Source organism: Pezoporus flaviventris, unplaced genomic scaffold (assembly GCF_033815535.1).
Source record: "Pezoporus flaviventris isolate CSIRO_AGI_PZ_B2104156 unplaced genomic scaffold, CSIRO_AGI_Pfla_v1 ptg000007l, whole genome shotgun sequence".
Classification (NCBI taxonomy): domain Eukaryota; kingdom Metazoa; phylum Chordata; class Aves; order Psittaciformes; family Psittacidae; genus Pezoporus; species Pezoporus flaviventris.
Genome location: NW_026892555.1, coordinates 96662541 through 96678016, shown reverse-complemented (window position 1 = coordinate 96678016; position 15476 = coordinate 96662541). Strand labels below are relative to the sequence as shown.

At 43.4% G+C, this 15476-nt stretch overlaps 1 protein-coding gene across 1 annotated transcript in view; it reads left to right on the top strand.

Moving 5' to 3' along the window:
* Positions 1 to 2183: 2183 nt before the first annotated feature.
* Positions 2184 to 15476, top strand: part of TGFBR1 (transforming growth factor beta receptor 1) — a 37785-nt gene continuing 24492 nt past the window's right edge. Inside the window, exons 1-3 of the mRNA XM_061449621.1 lie at positions 2184 to 2338; positions 13328 to 13579; positions 13986 to 14228. Of these exons, the coding sequence (XP_061305605.1) occupies positions 2260 to 2338; positions 13328 to 13579; positions 13986 to 14228 (574 nt within the window). The 5' untranslated portion in view covers positions 2184 to 2259. The remainder of the gene's footprint in view (positions 2339 to 13327; positions 13580 to 13985; positions 14229 to 15476) is intronic.

Genomic DNA, 15476 nt, shown 5'->3' with positions numbered 1-15476 from the left:
GTAAATCTAAGTACCTCCCACGTAACCCTCCCAAAGATACAGTCCTACCCAGACCAACTAAAACCAATTACGAAGTTCATATGAAGAAACAGGAACACCAAAATATTAGAAGGGAAGAACTGACTACAGAAGCAATAGTGGAAAAAAAGATGATGGAAGAACACAGGGACGAATCCTACAGAAACAAGGGGCAGCTAATGGGGAAAGGTGTAGGTACTGATTTTCACAGTCAGTGACCTTCCAACAAGATCAAGATCCAATTGGCTACCAGAGTCCTTCCAGCATCAAGAATCTGTATCATAATCTGAAGTTCCTAGACACCACCTTAATCAAGACCAGAAGGTGCAGCCCTAAGAATCTAGAAACATGGAATGGAAGCATGGCAAGAAAAGAGGTATTCCAGACATACAGAATCCATTTCAGTAGCTTTGCAATCATTAAAATATGATTTTGCAAGAGAAAATATAACTAGGGTCTGCTTACATATGATGCTGGTTGCTGCTCAGAGAGAAATGGAAAGAAAATGAATTAATAAAAATGTACCTCACTTTGAACTGTTATATTATCAAGATTCTTATCCAGGTGAACTGTACTGTAGGAGAAACAAGACTTTTTTATAAAAGCTGTGTTGGCTGAACAACTGAAAAAAAAAAAGAGACAGGAGATCAATGTGACATGGAAATGAATGTGGCACTGAAGACTGCAGAGGTTGCTGCCCTGAATACTGAACTGGGAAGTCACCATTTGGCAGAGACAGTACACGAAGTTTGCAAGACTAACTGCAAGTAATAATGTAGAAAAGCTCCTGTGACCTACATGTCTTGTCCTACGACTGGAGGGTGACACCTCAAGTAAAACGAATAGTACAGAAGTATATGCTGAACTTGACGGACTCTGAACACAACAGCCACGTAATGGAGCTCGGATGTCAGGGGAGAGGGGGCAAGCAGATAACTTCTGGGAGAGTGGTTACCTGATCCCAAGAGACAAGAGAGCCTTTCCTCTTTTCTTGCCACCCATACAATAGCTAATAAAGCTCTGGACAGAATGAACAACCTCAGTCATGGTAATTTTCTTCAAAGGGTTGATTCCAGTTGCCACAGTTTGTAAGATCAAGTAGAACCTCAAACACCTATTTGGACTGTCCAAATTTGTTTCTGATTCCCAAGTAACTCCCGCAGTTAAACTGTGAAATAAGACGGGAGCCACACATGGCGACTAGCGCTGTTCTTTCCTCGCACAGTACTAAAACTTGTAGGCTCTCTACCCTATAGCTCTTTGTGCTGCGGGAAGGTGCACCCTTTACTCCCGAATCGCGACGCAGTCTTCACTAACAGCACGACCGCTGAGCCGTCTCATACATACACCAGCTGGTAGGCTAGCAGGGAATAAGCTGTCAGACTGTTTGCGTGTTACATCTACAACCCATCCGACAGACTCACGTAAGAGAAGCATCGCAGCTGAGCAACGAAAGGGCCCCGCATAGTTCTGCTAGCCCGTCTCCCACCCGCAGTCTCCAGAGGAGCAATTCCTCGGGTAACAGCAGCTTTCCCTCTTCTCCCGAAGCTATCTGAGGGCTGTGTAACTCCTCCCGCCTGATTAACCGCTATCCCCCGCTTCCTTCCAGCCCCGGCACCGGACCATAGCTTTAGCGGCCACCCGGCGGCCCTGGACCCTGCTGTGTCTGATGGTTGCCGGTGAGAGCAGCCGCAGAGCCTCAGCCACACGCTCGGGTGCTTCCTCACCGCCCTAACGCGCGGCCCGCCCCTGTTTCTAAGAGACGTTATCAGCCACATCGCCCCGGGCTGCATGCGCAGGGACAGCAGTTCCCGCCGACCAAGTACCTCACGGGGCCGGCTGCGTTCCCGCCGCCGCCGCCGCCGCCGCCGGTCCTCACCAGCACCGCGACGAGACGCCGACAGCCAACCGCCAATCACAACCCAGCCGCGCCCCGCCCCTCGGACGCGCCGGTTGCGCCCTCCAGCCGCCTGTTGTTGTTGGGGCTTTCCGCAGCTGCCGGGGGCGGGGCCGGGGCCGGGCCGGAGCGGAGCGGAGCGGGGGACAGAGGCCAATCAGGCGGCGCTGCCGCGTCAGTTAGTTTAGCGGTAGGAGCGAGCCGGGGAGGTGTAGGGGTAGCGTGAGCGGCTGGCTGCTTCTCTCTCGGGGGAGGAGGAGAGGGGCGGGGCCGCGATAGGCGGAATCCTGGCGCGCGGGTGCGCGCGCGCGCGCGCCCTGGCTCCACGGTTTCGGGACCGGACCATGGCGGTAGCGGCCACTCGGCGGCTCTGGGCCCTGCTGTGCTTGGTGGTGTCCGCGCCGCTCTTCCCAGGGGCAGCCGGTGAGTGCCCGCGTGTCTGAGGGAAGGAAGGAAGGAGAGGAAATGAGGGGAGGGAGTGGGTGAGGTGGTGCTTGGGACGGGAGGGGAGGGGGGGGGGAAAGAGAGAGATGAGGAGCTGCGGGTCCCCGTCGGTTCCTTTCAACAACATGGCGGAGGGGCCGGCTGGGGCGGAGTCGCCTTCCTCCCCCCCTACCCCTCCCACCACCCCGGTGTCCGAGCCCGGCGGGTGCTCGTCCCTTTGTTGGCCGAGTGCAGTGGTGGCTACGCGGGAGGGGCCGCGGCGCTGGGCAGACGTGGTGCGGCTGGGTGAGGAGGGGCAGTGATGAGGAGTGGACGCAGTACTGTGCACACTTGACACTCGCCCCCCGCCGGTGCCCGCGTTGCCGCCTCGGGTGGCTCAGTCTGAGGTAACTTTCCCGCGCCCCTAGCCCCGTGAGCCCGTCGGCCCCTGAGGACTGTGGCCGGCTGCGGCTCTTCCTTTCGCACGCGGGTTCGGGTGGCCGTGGCCTGTGAAGGTAATTTGGTTATCGGTGGCGGAGCACCCTCCTCTCTCTCTCTCCCCATCGTTATGGGCACATCAGCCCGCGAGAGCTACCTTTGCTCTGCCTGGGGTGTGCCAATTTAGGCACCAGATTGGGGAAGAGCCGCCGTGCCTTGTGAGCTCCTGAGGAGCGCTTACAAACAGTTTCACGGGGGAGGAGAGACAAGCGGCATCTGCTCGTGTAGATACGTGTTGAATGTTCCATGTAGTGAAGGTAAAAGACTCCCTTAACTCCCACGTTAGATGCTTTAGCTCCGTTACACGCCACATTGTGGTGTGCTGGCAGCGTCTGCTCGGAAAGCTAGTAGCTTGGAGATAGAGGTGATCTCTCAGTTACAGTCAGAGAGCTAACCTGAATACTCTGTAAGGTCCAAGCCATGCAGAAATAAAATCTTTGATGAACTTTGTACAGTAAAACAGTTTTGTTTCTCCAGCCTTCTGTACCTATGTTTTCTTGTAAGAGAGATGTACTGTTAGAGCTGTGCTGTTGCAGAGCTAATGCATGAAACGGGAGTTCTTAGCAGCATTCAGAAATACAAGAAATAGGTAATTTTCCATTAAAAAAAACACAAACAACAAACCGTTTTGTTCTACAGTTAGCAGTTTGGGCCGTATGCCTCAATAGGCTATACAAATGTTATAGACACTAAGCTAATTGATTTAGGTTTCAATCTCATCTATGGTGAGTTAGATGATGATGATGACAGACACACAAAATCTGCATTTTATAATTGGCCTGCTCCCTGAATTCCTCTGTAGATATATTGCATATTGCTTTGGGTTCTAAAGAGGAAGTGGAGAAGCACCATGGCTTTCTTCAGTTATAGCTTTAAGATGCCCCTTCATCTGGATTTTTACCATGCTGTTCATAATTCAACCTAAGATGGTACTTGTGCAGTAAAGAAAGTATTACTTAAAGAAGACAGAAGTTGCTATACTAAAATGCTGTGTTAATTGCCCATGTTCTTGTTGAAGAAGATAGAGAATCCTTGATGGGGAGACAGTAAATTAAGCTTAAGTTAACCGTGGTTCTTGTGTTCTTGAAAAGCTGCAACAGGCTTTAATAATTAAAAGCTTTCTTATGTAACATGTCCAGTTTAGGCATTGAAGGCAATTTATCTTGATGTGATCTTTGAACTTTTCCCTCTTAATGCCTCAGATCAATCAACAGTTTTCCCTTAATATCAGTAATGAAATTAATGTCTAAAAGCTTTATGTGAAAACAAGGCAATAGACTTCCATACAAAAACATACAAGGATGGAACTGGTGGTGTGCGGCCTTTGTTTTGGTGGTGATGGTGGTGGTTGTTGGGTTGGGGGTGGGGGGAAGTCAGTTTTTCAAAGAGAGAGAAATCCTCCTTATCCAGGAGAATATGGGGAATACAGGCTTCTTGATCCATAACTCAAAGACCAGTCCTGGTACTGGTGAAGGATTAATTAGAACATTGTGGTCTGAGTTGACAAGGAAGTGCAAGGTATGATTTAGCTACTGTTACTTAGTATTATCATGGGTTGACAGAAGTTAGGCATTTTCTGACTTATACTGCTGTTCTGCAGTATACTAGTGAAACTGCGTTAATGAATTGCCTTGTGATATGTTTTATATCACCATATGGAGATCAGGCCTGTAATGAGTCAGAGCAGCTAGCTTAACAGTAGAACCCTTGATTTTAACGACAGTCTAAAATTAGGTTGCTTTATTTATTTATTTAACTGTGTAAGCAGTAGATTTTGGTCTCCCCAAAGTTCTGGGGAGTCATCTTGGAAATTCTTGCATTTGCACAATTGCTCCTAATACATATAATGATGGAAATATGGTTTGTATGCTGAAATGAATTTCAAAGTAAAAATGAAGATCTTTATTCTTTCTGCTTTCATAATTTTAGTAAAATTATAATCTAGGCTTATAACTTTCTTTTTTCTAAAGCGTACTCTTCTGTGAAAGATGACAGAAATAAATTTTCATACATCTTGCTGCAGGAGGCATGAACATACCTGTGAGTAGGTCTATGGATGAGCTACAACTTGGCACCTGCACTATGGAGAAGATAATGTTGCTTTTTTTTTCGAAGCTGGGATTTTTCACAAGGGTTTCCCATTACTTGCAATTTGAGAATATTGCCTTAATAAAGTAGTTTGTCTGTTTTCTTGAGTGCACCACTTTGTTTTCCATTGGAAACAGTAGTTTTTGGTAATATTGCTTGACAAAGATAGGTGAAATGTCTATTAAAGTAGTCCTGAAAACTTGACATCCACTGCTGTTACTTTACAAAAGTCAAACTTAGTGCCTTTGTGAGAAGATTTAGTCAGTGCAGCCCTTAAAATGTCGTGGCTTAAAAATATGTACGCATGATCCAGAAATTGTAAGACCTAAGATGTCATTTTTATATCCTGAGCTGGAAGAGTTCAGACATGAGTCAGGTGTATTGTTGGAGGGAATTGTCTGAATAAGAGAATAGAAAGCTGACAGCACTGTTCTGTATTATGCTTTTTTGCTTCTGGCAAATTTCATAGGAGAAGAAAAAAAAACTACAAGTACAGCCCTTTTGCTCATCTGCCCAAAATCTAATACTGTCTCTTGCATATAGTCTAGCCTTGTCCCTTTATCCCTTGAAACTACATCTTGGTGGAACTGAGAGTCCTGATGGTGGTTCTGGTGAAGTTCCACTTCCAGTGAAACTTCTGTTTCAGAAATTGTACTTTCATAGAATCATAGAATGTTTTGGTTTGGAAGGGATGTTAAGGATCATTTAGATCCTCCTGTGGCATAGAGGTTGGAACACCTCCCACTAGACCAGGTTGCTCCAAAGTCCATCTAACCTGGCTTTGAACACTTCCAGGGATGGGACAGCCACAACTTCTCCAGGCAACCTCTGTTAGTGTCTCACCAACCTCACAGTAAAGAATTCCTTCCTTATATCTAATCTCTACCTCCTTTCAGTTTGAACCCATTATCCTTTGTCCTGTCACTAAAGTCCCTGATGAAGAGTCCCTCTCTGGCAAACTTGTAGGCCCCCTTCCAATACTGGAAGGCTGCTGTGAGGTCTCTATGCAGCCTTCTCTTCTCTGGGCTGAGCAAGCTCAACTGTCTGTTTCCATAGAAGTGCTCCAGCCCTTGGAGCATCTTTGTGGCCTCTTCTGGACTCACTCCAAGTACACATCCTTCTCATGTTGGGAGCCCCAGAGCTGAACACAGGACTGCAGGTGGGGTCTCACAAAAGCAGAGTAAAGGGGGAGAATCCCCTCTGACCTGCTGGTGATGCAGCCCAGCCCACGATTGTTTTCTGGGCTCAAGCATACACTGCTGGGTCATGTTTTGCTTCTTACTGACCAACACCCACCAATTCTTCTCCTCGGGGTTGTTCTCAATCCGAGCTGCTGCCCAGCCTGTATTTGTGCCTGGGATTGTCCCAACTCAGGTGCAGAACCTTGCACTTGGACTTATTGAACTTCATGAGGTTCACATGATCCCACTTCTCCAGGCTGCCCAGGTTCCTCTGGATGACATCCCTTCCCTCCAGTGTGTCAGCTGCACTGCACAGCTTGAGCTTGGTTTCTTCAGAAAATTTGGTGAGGGTGCTCAATCACAGAATCATAGAATAGTTAGGGTTGGAAAGGACCTTACCATCATCTAGCTCCAACCTGTCTGCCACAGACAGGGACACCACACACTAAACCATGTCACCCAAGACTCCTGCTATCCATGTTGCTAACAAAAGTGGTTGAACTGTCCCATTACTGACCCCTGAGGAGCAGCACTGGTCACTGGTCTCCACTTGGACATGGAGCCGTTGACCGCAACTCTGAGCACAGCTGTCCAGACAGATCTTATCTGCTGATCCATCTGTCAGTTCCGTGCCTTTCCAGTTTAGAGGCGAGGATGTCACGTGGTATAGTGTCAAAACTTTGCACAAGTCCAAGTAGGCGATGTCAGTTGCTCTTCCCTCTTACCAGTGCTGTAGTCCTATCACTGTAGGCCACAGTAGGGTTTTGTTTTGCCTTTAATGAAGCCATGTTGGCTGTCACTAGTCACCCCCTTATTGTTCATGTGCCTTAGAACAGTTTCCAGGAGGATCTGCTCTGCGATCATGCCAGGCACTGAAGTGAGACTGACCGGCCTGTAGTCCCATCTGTCTTCCTTTATTCCTTTCTTAAAAATGGGGGTTGTATTTCCCCCTTTCCAGTCAGTGGGAACTTCACCAGCGTGCCGTGACTGGATAGTGGCTTGGCAGCTTCATCCACCAGTTCCCTCAGGACCCATGGATGCATCTCATGAGGTCCCATGGACTTGTGCACCTTCAGGTTCCTTAGATGGTCTCAAACTCCTCTTCCTTCCAGGTCTTTACCCCATGTCAGTCCGCGAAGCAGATCTACCAAGAGGCCAGTTTGCTCTCCTGAAGTCCAGGGTAGTGAGCTTGCTGCACACACATCTTGTCACTCTAAGGATCTCAAACTCTGCCAAACTCTACTCTGCATTTTGTGGTCACTGCAGCCAAGTCTGCCCTTGGACTTCATAATCGACACAGCCCCCCTGCATTGGTAAGAACAAGGTCCAGCATAACCCCTCTTATTGTCTCTTAGTCTCCTTTATTACTTGGCGAATGAATTTATCAATGCATTACAGGAACCTCCTGGGCTCATGCTGTGCTGTGTTATCCCTCCAACAGATATTGGGGTGGTTGAAGTCTCCTTCATGAAGAACAGAGCTTGTGAATATGAGTCTCTGCATATCTGCCTATAGAGGGCCTCATTCACTCAGTCTTCCTCGTTGGGTGGCCTGTAGCAGACGCCCTCCCCTGTGATGTTGCCTACGCCTGCCCTTACTGTAATCCTGACCCTTAAACTCTTGGTAGACTCCTCATCCATCCCTAGGCAGAGATCTATGCACTCCAGCTGGTCATTGACACCCCGTCCTCATCTCCCCAGCCTGTCTTCCCTGAAGAGCCTCTATCCTTGTTGATGTTCTGGTCGAGAGACTATTTGTCTTTCAGTAAATAAATAAAAATATGAGTAGCCTGGCATAGTGAAAGGTGCACCTGCCCATGGCAGGTGTTTGGAACTGGATGATCTTTAAGGTCCCTTCCAACGCAAACCGTTTTGTGATTCTATGATATAAAATTGTTAATCACTCTTAATGAAATTTGGTTTGAGATGTTTTGGTTTCTTTAGAGCACCTCACAAGTTTAACTGCTGTAACACCTTCTGTTAGCATCCTTTGAAAGACAGTATTTCAACATACGATTTCCAACCAAAAATTCTTTGGCTGAAGGTGTTCTATGCCAAACTGTCAGGTTGAAGTAATTTTGCAGGATGTTAGCAAATACTATAGTGATTCATAGGTTTTTATGCGATTCTAAAAATAAAGGTTTTGTGCTATTTTCCTGCTTCAGAAGGACAACAGAGACAAAAAAAAGACTTGTTTCCATAGGTACCTGATCGTACAGACTTCTGAAAGTGAAGTGGATAGTGTGTACTTAATTCTCTGTTCGTATTTTGTATACAGAATTAATATTGGAGCTTTGGGGAACAGATTTTCTTCAGGCTGTGTACTTTGTGTCTAAATTATGTCACCAGCTTGCTTTACTCTTACTGTGGGCTTTCCAGGCTGCAGCGCCCATGGAAGAGAGACTTCTTAAAGGAAATACCAAACTGTCAAACTGAGAGTCTCAGCCTGAGAAATCACGCAAGTAATTGTGTTCAACACTACAGATGAATCATAGAATAGTTTGGGCTGGAAGGGATCTTAAAGATAATCTAATTCCAGCCCCCTGCTATGGGCTGGGACACCTTCCACTAGGCCAGGTTGCTCCAAGGCTCATCCAGTCTGGCCTTGAACACTACCAGGGACAGTCACAGCTTCTCTGGGCAATCTGTGCCAGTGCCTCACCAGCCTCACAGGGAAGAACTTCTTCCTAATATCTAATCTGTCAGCTTAAAGCCATTACTCCTTGTCCTTTGCATACATGCTCTTGTAAAAAGGCTCTCTCCAGCATTCTTGTAGGCCCCGTTGAATACTGGAAGCTGCTCTAAGGTGTCCGTGGACCCTTTTCCAGGCTGATCAAACCCAGCTCTTAGCCTGTTAATAATCTTCTTACTAAATGAGATTGAGGTATGGGAAATATGCTGTTGATAACTTCTATGACATATATGTGTCATAATACACATGCATTCTTTTATAACTGTATTGTCTTGCTGTTCACTGTTACAGTAAACAGTCACGTAAAGCAGGAATGATCATGTAGAACGGTCATGGTGCAGTGAGGAAATGCAATAGAGAGGGCACTAAATTGCGATGGTGCTTCAAATCCTGTTCTTTCTGTTCTTGGCTTTGTCACTGGTTGTTTACATAACCTTCAGTATATTCATTTAGTTGTCTGTACTTTTCGTTTCCCAAGCTTCATATCATTTGCAGGCATGACCTTTCATTAGTTGGTATGGAGCTTCATGCTAGTGGTTTCAACCAAACACTGTAGTAATACTTAAAAAAAGAACAAACACAAAACAACAAAAAAGTGCCATGGAAATCATGGGCTAAGAAGTGAAAACTTTTTTTTCCCTCCTCTTTGGGTAAAGTAGTTTTGAAGGAGGTTTTTGTGGTAGTAGATTGGAAATGCATCACACCTGAAAGATATGCCAATGACACCAAGCTGTGTGGTTCAGTTGATACGCTGGAGGGAAGGAATGCCATGAGAGGGACCTTGACATGCTTGTGAGGTGGGCTGATGCCAACCTCATGAAGTTTAACCATGACAAGTGCAAGGTCCTGCACCTGGGTCGGAGCAATCCCAGGCACAGCTATAGGTTGGGCAGAGAAGAGATTCAGAGCAGCCCTGTGGAGAAGGACTTGGGGGTGTTGGTTGATGAGAAAAATGAACATGAGCCGGCAGTGTGTGCTTGCAGCCCAGAAAGCCAACCGTATCCTGGGCTGCATCAAAAGGAGCGTGACCAGCAGGTCGAAGGAGGTGATCCTGTCCCTTTACTCTGCTCTCGTGAGACCTCACCTGGAGTATTGTGTGCAGTTCTGGTGTCCTCAACAGAAAAAGGACATGAAACTGTTTGAACAAGTCCAGAGAAGGGCCACAAGGATGATCAGGGGACTGGAGCACCTCCTGTATGAAGACAGGCTGAGGAAATTGGGGCTGTTCAGCCTGGAGAAGAGAAGGCTGCATGGAGACCTCATAGCAGCCTTCCAGTATCTGAAGGTGGCCTATAGGGATGCTGGGGAGGGACTCTTCATTAGAGACTGTAGTGAAAGGACAAGGGGTAATGGGTTAAAACTTAAACAGGGGAAGTTTAGATTGGATATAAGGAGGAAATTCTTTCCTGTTAGGGTGGTGAGGCACTGGAATGGGTTGCCCAGGGAGGTTGTGAATGCTCCATCCCTGGCAGTGTTCAAGTCCAGGTTGGACGAGGCCTTGAGTGATATGATTTAGCGTGAGGTGTCCCTGCCCATGGCAGGGGGATTGGAACTAGATGATCTTAAGGTCCTTTCCAACCCTAACTATTCTATGATTCTATGATTCCATATTCCTGGCTCTGGAAAATTAGCTTACTTCAGAGTTGTCATTCTCTTATCACATGCTGCTGTCAACCCATTTTACAAATGTATGTATTCATTCAAGTGAAGTTGGAGACCTGACTGGTTTCTCTCTGACTTGTTTTTAATTGCTATAATGCTTTTTGGAGAAAAATATTGGACTACCTGGAAACCATAAAAATTTACATCTCCAAGAGGACAATGGCATGGTATTTTTCTCTTTGAGATCAGTTACAAGTGAAAACACTTCCTTATAGAAATGAAGTGATTTAACTACAGTTGGTAATTGACATTTCCTCATCCCATTGATGGCAAATCTAATCTACAGTGTATTCACATAGTCATAGTCTGTTCTTTTACACATAGATAATGGGAGAGTGAGACATAGGCAAGGATATTTGAGTTCTGTTTTCTTCTGGAATGGATTGTTGCTGAAGATGCTGAGTTAGCTTTCCTGTTAGAAAATATGGAAATTCAATTATTTTCCACTTAAGTTGGAAGGCATGAAGAATTGTTAGTGGTAAGAGTAGGAAGGGGGCTGAAGAATTTTTTAATGTTGTTGATTTTTTATTTATTTTTAAGAGTGTGCCCACTAGAGAGCAGCAGAAACCTGTATTCCTAGAAGCTTTGGTTATTCATCTGATTAGGTATTGTTTTCTCCTTTTAAGGCAGGGGGAGAGTAGCTTCAGAAGGAAGTAAGGATACATTTGTGCTGAGGTAACTATTCAGTTGTGTGTGACAGTGTACTGTGTTTTGACAGGAGATTAGAAGGTACTGGCATCAAGGTGGAGCAGAAGTACAAATTGTATCAAATTACATTCATTGGGAATTCTGTAGCAAAAGAGAGGTGGGAACAAAATGAATGAGGAAGATAAGACACCAAATGCTTATTTAGTCATAGTGGTATCAGTGTGTCTCTATAACTTCACCAGGTCAGGAATATGAGTAAGTGTAACAAGGTCAACCCAAACCTCATTTTTCACTTCAAGTAACTTGGTCTTTGTACAGTGACCCAATGTAAATATATCTTACTGAATAATGTCTCTTACTGTAGGCATTCAGATGCATGTGCTGTTATGATGAGCCAAGAATATTATTTAAATAGGAAAAAAAGTCATGGAGGATGCAGTGAGATAAAGTCCTGCTTGTTAAGAAAGTTGAAAGAAATATCAATGTGTGAATATTTTAGGAAACTTTAATGCTTTAACGGGTTTAAAAATAAAGTGTAAATTACCAAAGGGACACTGACAGGAAAATAACTGTTTAATTTTCTCATAGTTAAACTCAGAATAAGACTTGCCTTACTACTCTGATGGGGGTGTGCGAAATTATATCTTCAAGAAGTGGTACTCTAAAGAAGCTTTACCTTCCCATGTGCCAGTTCTCATTTTATATATATTCTAATTATTTTTTCAGTAATCTTAATACAAAATAATTTTGCAATTCCATTTCTGCCTTCCTCCCCTCCTTTTTTTTTCTGATTGGTCTGTGGGCTGATGAATCTCTTAGAAACACGGGTTTTCGTTCTGTACCGTATACTTTATTCTACAGCATAAAGCAGATACTTTACCATGTTTTTACTCTAACAGTAGAGGATGATTGTCAGTAATATGTTTTGACTCAAGATCTGAGGGGAAGGAGGTATTTTCAGAGAAATGGAATCAAGACTTTGAGATGGAATGTGTATTTGAGATTAGATTGCCATTTATTTAAATCTGTGATATCCAGTGATTGAGGAGAGTGTAAAATCAGAGACAGTTCAGGTGATTACCTTAAACTTGTGAATTTAAGTAAAGCACACAAATTTCAGATTTTGGGGCATCTTTTGCTTTGCCACCAGTTAATCCTCACACCCTTGAGAGGGGCTTGTTTATGGCTCAGCACATTTTTGTATTTGGGGTGTGGATGCTTAAGATTGTAAATTTGTCTAAATTTCTGTATTTTAATCTTTCTGTGTGCATGTACACAAGCTCTATGCAAACCTTTGGTCTCCACAGATGAACAAGTCAGTGTATTGATATTTTTATTGTTGCTACTGCACCATTCCCTATCTGGCTTTGGTCCTGTAAATGCAGGAAGAATGGAGAAATATGGAGAAAGAAAGCTGAAATAGTAAACTTCCATCTCCAACAACTTCTGCAATGTAAAGAATGTAACCTGATCATCTTAGATGTGATTAGTCTGTCATTCCTGCTTCCCTACCCATGCCTTCTCCTTTTCTAGTGCAATTGATAGCTTTAGTAAACCAGCAACTTGAGTAATGCAAAGCAGTGTTTTCCTGTGGCTTCATAAATAGCAAGTCTAAACCATTTTCTGCTTGCATGAAAGCATATGTTCTTTGGTCATTCAGGGTTTGTATTTTTAATGAGGATTAAGCCTTTATATGACCTTTCCTTGGTGCAAAGTTGAAGCCATCAAGTCATGTGTAAAGTATTAATCTTAGGTAGCCAGCAGCATTCTTATTTGTCACTTACTGAAGCTATTCCCCTGATTGTTGCGGAAAAAAAAAAAAAAAAGGCATTATTTGTATTCAGTATGAAAACAGCAAATTGCCATGTTGTAGAGGATGTGGTGGTGTTAAAAAGTCCAGAACTTTACTATGAGGATCTGTAATGAAACTCCTTTACCTGGAGGAACATCTAGGATTGCAGCCTTTCTCTGTTACTACGTAATTGTATAAGGAGAGATTATGTCCGCTATAAATTTTACTTTCATCTGATCACCTCCTAATTTTGTTTTTTGTCCTGCTAAAAAGCCTTGTGTTGTTCTTCAATGCTGCAGTTCTGTGTTTACGCAACCAAAAAGATCATAGGCCTCATGGTGGTTTGAACTCTATTTCTTTAGTCCTTCAAGTTATTTCTTGGCTCAGAACATGTACCAATACTAACATTCATGTTTTTTTTCAACACAGCATTACGGTGTTACTGCCACCTATGCACGAAAGACAACTTTACATGTGTGACAGATGGGCTGTGTTTTACCTCAGTAACACGAACTGCAGACAAAGTAATACACAATAGTATGTGTATAGCAGAGATTGATCTGATTCCCCGAGACAGACCATTTGTTTGTGCCCACTCCTCCAGAGATGGAGTCTTTACTTTCCCTCATTGCTGTGACAGAGACTACTGCAATAAAATAGAACTTCCAATTCCAACACCAGGTAAGGGGTTTTAACTTATTTGGGGGGGTTATTTTTTTTTTAAATAGAAAATTCTGTAAGAGTAGAAGCTTCAGTTTTGAAGTTGGAGGTGAGTTTGAAGGCATAAAATACACCTTAGATTCTGCAAATAAAATTTAAAGATATTTGGAACAAGAAATTTAATCTTCTGGATAGGGATGTTAGGGACAGTGTTGAAGACCTATATGCAAAGTAAATGGAAACTGTGAGTAAGCACATAGTTGCTTTTGTGCCTTTGTAATACTTATTTTGATTCTTGAAAGAGTTACTGTGCAAAAGTTATAAACAATACATTGAAATAATTTGCAGATTACTGCAAAATACAGTCAATTTAGTATCATAAAAAGAAAGAAGTGGTTTTACTATTTTCTTTTGTTTTTACTGTCAGGCCCTACTCCAGGAAAACCAGCTTCTAATCTAGGACCCGTGGAACTGGCTGCTGTCATTGCTGGACCTGTGTGCTTTGTCTGCATTTCACTAATGTTGATTCTGTATCTTTGTCATAATCGTACTGTAATTCATCATCGTGTGCCAAGTGAAGAAGATCCCTCATTGGATCGTCCCTTTATATCGGAAGGAACTACTTTAAAGGATTTGATTTATGATATGACAACTTCAGGCTCTGGGTCAGGTAATGTCGCACTTTTAGTAGTAATTGTTCTGGTTTTAAGAAACTTATAAGGCATCAATTTTTTTATATTGTCAAATCTACTTAAACTTGCAATTAACTGGAGAAATTACTAGAAAAGCTACTTCCATGCAGATTCATTCAGTATCAGTGGAAATTCAAAGTATGGAAATAAGTGAAATAAAAGATACTGAGTTGCTGCTAGTGTTTCTCTTTCTGAGATTGCAGTCTGATATGCAGGGACTGTCAAGCTATTGTAAATGTTTTGTTTTCTCTATTAGTAAGATCAGTCATTCACCTTTTTGTTCTGCATGGCATATATATATTACTGTCTTCTGTGGTTTTGAGATAATTTGTGAAGTTTTTATCTTTAACCTGAAAATTCATTTATATCTGTAGCTATCGGAATATGAATAATATTCTGAATTCTGAGTTAATATTTTAGCCAGTTCTCTCCTTACTGAAGATCTTTTTTGAGTTGCAAGTAGCAGTAGCTATGTGTATAGAATGGATGGAGTATGCAGACCATGTCTGAACAATTTCTGTCCCTCGATTTCATGAATTTTTGTTCTAATTCTGACTTTAACATGTGTTGCTCTGGAAGATGATGTAATAGTCTGTTCACTGCATATAGTCTTTGCTGTCATAATCTTGACATTGTTGCCTATAGGATTGTGGTGGTCTGTGTCACAGAAATACGGCTTAATAGGTGTTGATAGGGGATGATGTGTCATATAAATAATTTTATAAATTATATAATTTCTGGTCCACGTTAAGGAGAGAGACATCAGATTGTGTACTGCAACCTCTTATCAACTTTCTACTATATAGAAAGATTAAATAATACTGAAAATTATTCCAACTACTTGCAAATGTATGTGCTGAATTATACATGCCCTTTCAGCATACTTTCTGCAAAGAAATATCGGTGTTTGATTCTCAATTGATGTATTTTTTAATTTTCCATAACTGAAAAGATTTATATCAACAAAACCTAAGCATCTAGGTTGTGTTTCTTTCTCAAAGGCAGTAACTGGTAAAACTGTTCAGAGTCCATTGCTCTATCAAGTAAAATCAATGTAACTTAGCTGAGCATATTTAGAATATAGTTTAAATAAAGAGTAATCTTCAGCCATATCTTCACTGAAGAAGGTTAGGTTGCGCTGAGTGTCTAAGGGGGTTGTTTCAATTGAGAAAGTGTCCAAATAAGATTTGATAGGGGTAAGCTGCTCTCTGGTTAGAACTGGAGCT